The sequence below is a fragment of the Sesamum indicum genome, linkage group LG3, assembly GCF_000512975.1.
Source record: "Sesamum indicum cultivar Zhongzhi No. 13 linkage group LG3, S_indicum_v1.0, whole genome shotgun sequence".
In the NCBI taxonomy this organism is placed as follows: Eukaryota; Viridiplantae; Streptophyta; class Magnoliopsida; order Lamiales; family Pedaliaceae; genus Sesamum; species Sesamum indicum.
The window spans coordinates 24,821,621-24,824,990 of NC_026147.1; the positions used below are offsets into that span (position 1 = coordinate 24,821,621).

General features: G+C 37.7%; 2 protein-coding genes across 2 annotated transcripts in view; both read left to right on the plus strand.

Moving 5' to 3' along the window:
- The window catches only part of LOC105159560 (putative methylesterase 14, chloroplastic), a gene marked incomplete in the record, with an annotated part of 2,530 nt that extends 486 nt beyond the window's left edge, over positions 1-2,044 (plus strand). The window contains 5 exon segments of the mRNA XM_011076665.2: positions 6-204; positions 785-1,027; positions 1,115-1,258; positions 1,407-1,541; positions 1,638-2,044. Of these exon segments, the coding sequence (XP_011074967.1) occupies positions 6-204; positions 785-1,027; positions 1,115-1,258; positions 1,407-1,541; positions 1,638-1,910 (994 nt within the window).
- The window catches only part of LOC105159561 (immune-associated nucleotide-binding protein 9-like), a 2,428-nt gene continuing 1,442 nt past the window's right edge, over positions 2,385-3,370 (plus strand). The window contains exons 1-2 of the mRNA XM_011076667.2: positions 2,385-2,531; positions 3,025-3,318. Of these exons, the coding sequence (XP_011074969.1) occupies positions 3,044-3,318 (275 nt within the window). The 5' untranslated portion in view covers positions 2,385-2,531; positions 3,025-3,043. The remainder of the gene's footprint in view (positions 2,532-3,024; positions 3,319-3,370) is intronic.

Consider the following 3,370-nt stretch of genomic DNA (forward strand, 5'->3'; position numbering starts at 1 on the left):
GGAAGAAAGAGTAAAAGGGCCTCCAGAAGGAGTTCATTGGACGAAGAATTGCTGCATAGGCAAGCACTTGCTATGGCAATTCAGCAACATCAGCTTTCTCAAAGATTTGATAATGGCTCTATGTCCAGGCGCATCGGATCCACTAGCTCTCGCCGCCGTCCCACTAATTTATCCGACCCTTTCCCTAATACTAACAACAAACAGGTGATGGCTTTTTTCTTATTCTTTAATCTTTTTGAGCCAACTTGTTTCTGAGCCTTTAAAGGTATTTGCTTGGAAAAGGGTCAATTTTTAAAAAGAATTTTCGTGGTTTTGTCTGTTTATGGAGTAATGATTGGGGTCTACTCATGATGTTTGTAGAAAGTGGGAGTGGAAAAGGTGCTTCTGTTTATGGGAAGTTTTTTCTTTCTTCTTTTTAGGAATTTGGCAGTCCTGTTGTAAGTTGTCTAGTATCATTGTAAAATGGTGCTTGATGCAGATGATCGTTTGATTTTTATATAGGTTTCTTGTAGGAGTAAAGATGTAGCAGAAGACTTTCTTTGGATGTATGTTGACAAATATTCTCTTATTCTGTTGGCCGGCCTTGAAAATTAGATGAAGCAGATTTTTCCCCACAAAAGTTGATCCAGGAGCAAGTTGCCTTCTCTTGGATGTATTTCTTAGAAAATTATATACAAATGATCTTGTTAACAAAAACTGCATTGTTCCGTTGCTTTTGACCAGTTGTGTGTTGATCCCATAACAGTTTCACTTTCACTCACTATAAAAAGTATATGCTTTATAGTTATCCCCAGAATCTTTGGAGAATATCAAGACAAAGAAAGTTGTTTTGGTACATGGTGAAGGATTCGGAGCTTGGTGTTGGTATAAAAACATTGCTCTACTTGAGGAATCTGGACTAGTTCCAGTTGCCGTGGATCTAACAGGGTCCGGTATCGATCTAACGGATATAAACAATGTAGCCACTCTGACAGAGTACTCAAAGCCATTGATTGATTTTCTAGAGAAATTAGCAGAGGATGAAAAGGTAGAAATAGTTGAGAATCATATAGCAATTATAGTTAGTAGTTGTGTCATTTGTTTACCTGAACAAGTGGTGTCTGTATGTTTGCAGGTAATATTGGTGGGTCATAGCAGTGGTGGTGCTTGCATTTCTTATGCTTTAGAGCATTTTGCTGAGAAGATATCCAAAGCAGTGTACGTGTGTGCTACAATGATATCTGATGGGCAGAGAGCTTTTGATGTGTTTGCTGAAGAGGTGGTGATGAAATGAAACTTAAAAGAATTGCAGCAGTAGACTTTGTTTACAATGATACGCATTCATTTTAAATAAGGAGGATGGTGGTGGTCAGTGTGAGAATGGATTTCAATTTGTTTCATGGCTTGATGTAATTTTTTGGTTGCAGCTTGGTTGCGCACAACTTTTTTCATCCGACTCCAAGTCTCTAATTTATGGCAATGGCAAAGACAAGCCTCCAACGGGATATGTGTTTGAGAAGCAGCAGATGCATGGGTTATATTTTAATCAAACACCTGCAAAGGTAGGCAGGCGTAAAAAGCAGGGTTTGGGTTTGGGTTTGGGTTCGGGTTCTGCTGCTGCATATTTAGGTCTCATAGAGATGTTGTTTCATTTTCAGGATGTTGCTCTAGCAATGGTTTCCATGAGAGGCATCCCTCTTGGTCCTATGATGGAGAAATTGTCATTATCAGCAGAGAAATACGGGAATGGGCGTCGGTTCTACATCCAAACGCTGGATGATCATGCGCTTTCACCAGATGTGCAAGAAAAGCTTGTGAGGGAAAATCCACCTCAAGGAGTGTTCAAGATCAAAGGCAGTGACCATTGCCCTTTCTTCTCAAAGCCTCACTCATTGCATAAAATTTTGATTGAAATTGCACAAATTCCATAGTGCGTCAACTACTTTGATTCTTGGCATACCTTGTGTAATTATAGTATAAGCTGACTTGTTTTATACATACACAAAGGCATCATTATTTGTTTTGGTTTTAGTTTTATACATACATGCAAATGCTTGCTCTCTAATAATTTGTATACCTTGTGCAATATTTAAACTTTTATTTCCATTAGATAAATCAAAAATCAACATAGGCGTAGCTAATGTGGGTACATACTTGGAAATAAGAGAGATGGCGTTCAAAACTCATATACCATTTTCTGAATGAGAGGAAAATGGGGAGAGAAACAAGTGAATTTCTTTCAACTTGTCAGGCATGGCATCATTGATCATTGATCATTGATCATTGAAAGAAAAATAAATTTTTAAATATATATATTCTTTTATTCTTCACAAAAAAACCCATCACTCTTGTTCCTTCCTCCATATAATTCAAATATGTATGAGGGGCAGGCCAAAATAATAAATTACATCAAAATTCAAAGGGAAGAAAACAATATCCAAATAATTATCACCTAGAATACAAAACTAGACTAGAGTAAGGACTAACGAGATTTGCTTGCAAACACTTCCATCCATCTTCTCCTCTTCCCTTCCATCCATTCTCTTGGACAGGTCAGTCAAGGTCATCTTCAATATTGCCTTTTCTTCTTTGAATTTCCTCTTTTCATTCCATAATTATCCACTCATTTATATGCTAATCATCCTCCTTCACACGCTCCACAAATCGCTTTGCTTGCTATTATACAAATGACAGTTCAATAATTGCGTGAATAAGTGATGCTCTCGGTCTCGGATCCGCTCTTCGGGATCAATTCATGTGTTTTTTCAAGTTCAACATGTAATTTTCTGTTTTTTTTTCAAGTTCAAGATTAAGTTTCTGTTTTTACTAAGGCTAGATTCTGTATATAGTAGGCGGGCGATATAACGCTTTGGATGCCCATATGCTTTTTATGTGCAAAAGACTCCTGTTTGTGCGTCATAATTTTGTTTTGAATTCATGTTTTCTTACGCGGATCAAAATTTTGATTTCTGTTTTGCAGTATCTGGGTGCCCATGTACTTGGAAATCTTCAATTCAATGTTTATCTTTATCATTTTTGTTGCAGATAAAGTTAATTTCATCAAATGGGGGGAAGTGCAGTTGATGATGATTGGGAGTTTCCTTCACCTTCCAGTGAGGTTAGAACTATAGTTTTGGTTGGACGAACAGGTAATGGGAAGAGTGCAACAGGCAATAGTATCCTTCGAAGAAGGGCATTCAAGTCAATGTCTAGCTCTGCTGGTGTTACTAGTACTTGTGAGCTGCAGAGGACTATACTGGAAGAAGGGCAGATTCTTAATGTGATTGACACTCCAGGTACAATATGCCGCTTATTTAGATTTCTATGTGACCGTGTTTTCTTATTTAGTACAATTAAGTCCCAACTCAAACAAATTGCATTTCCAGGGCTG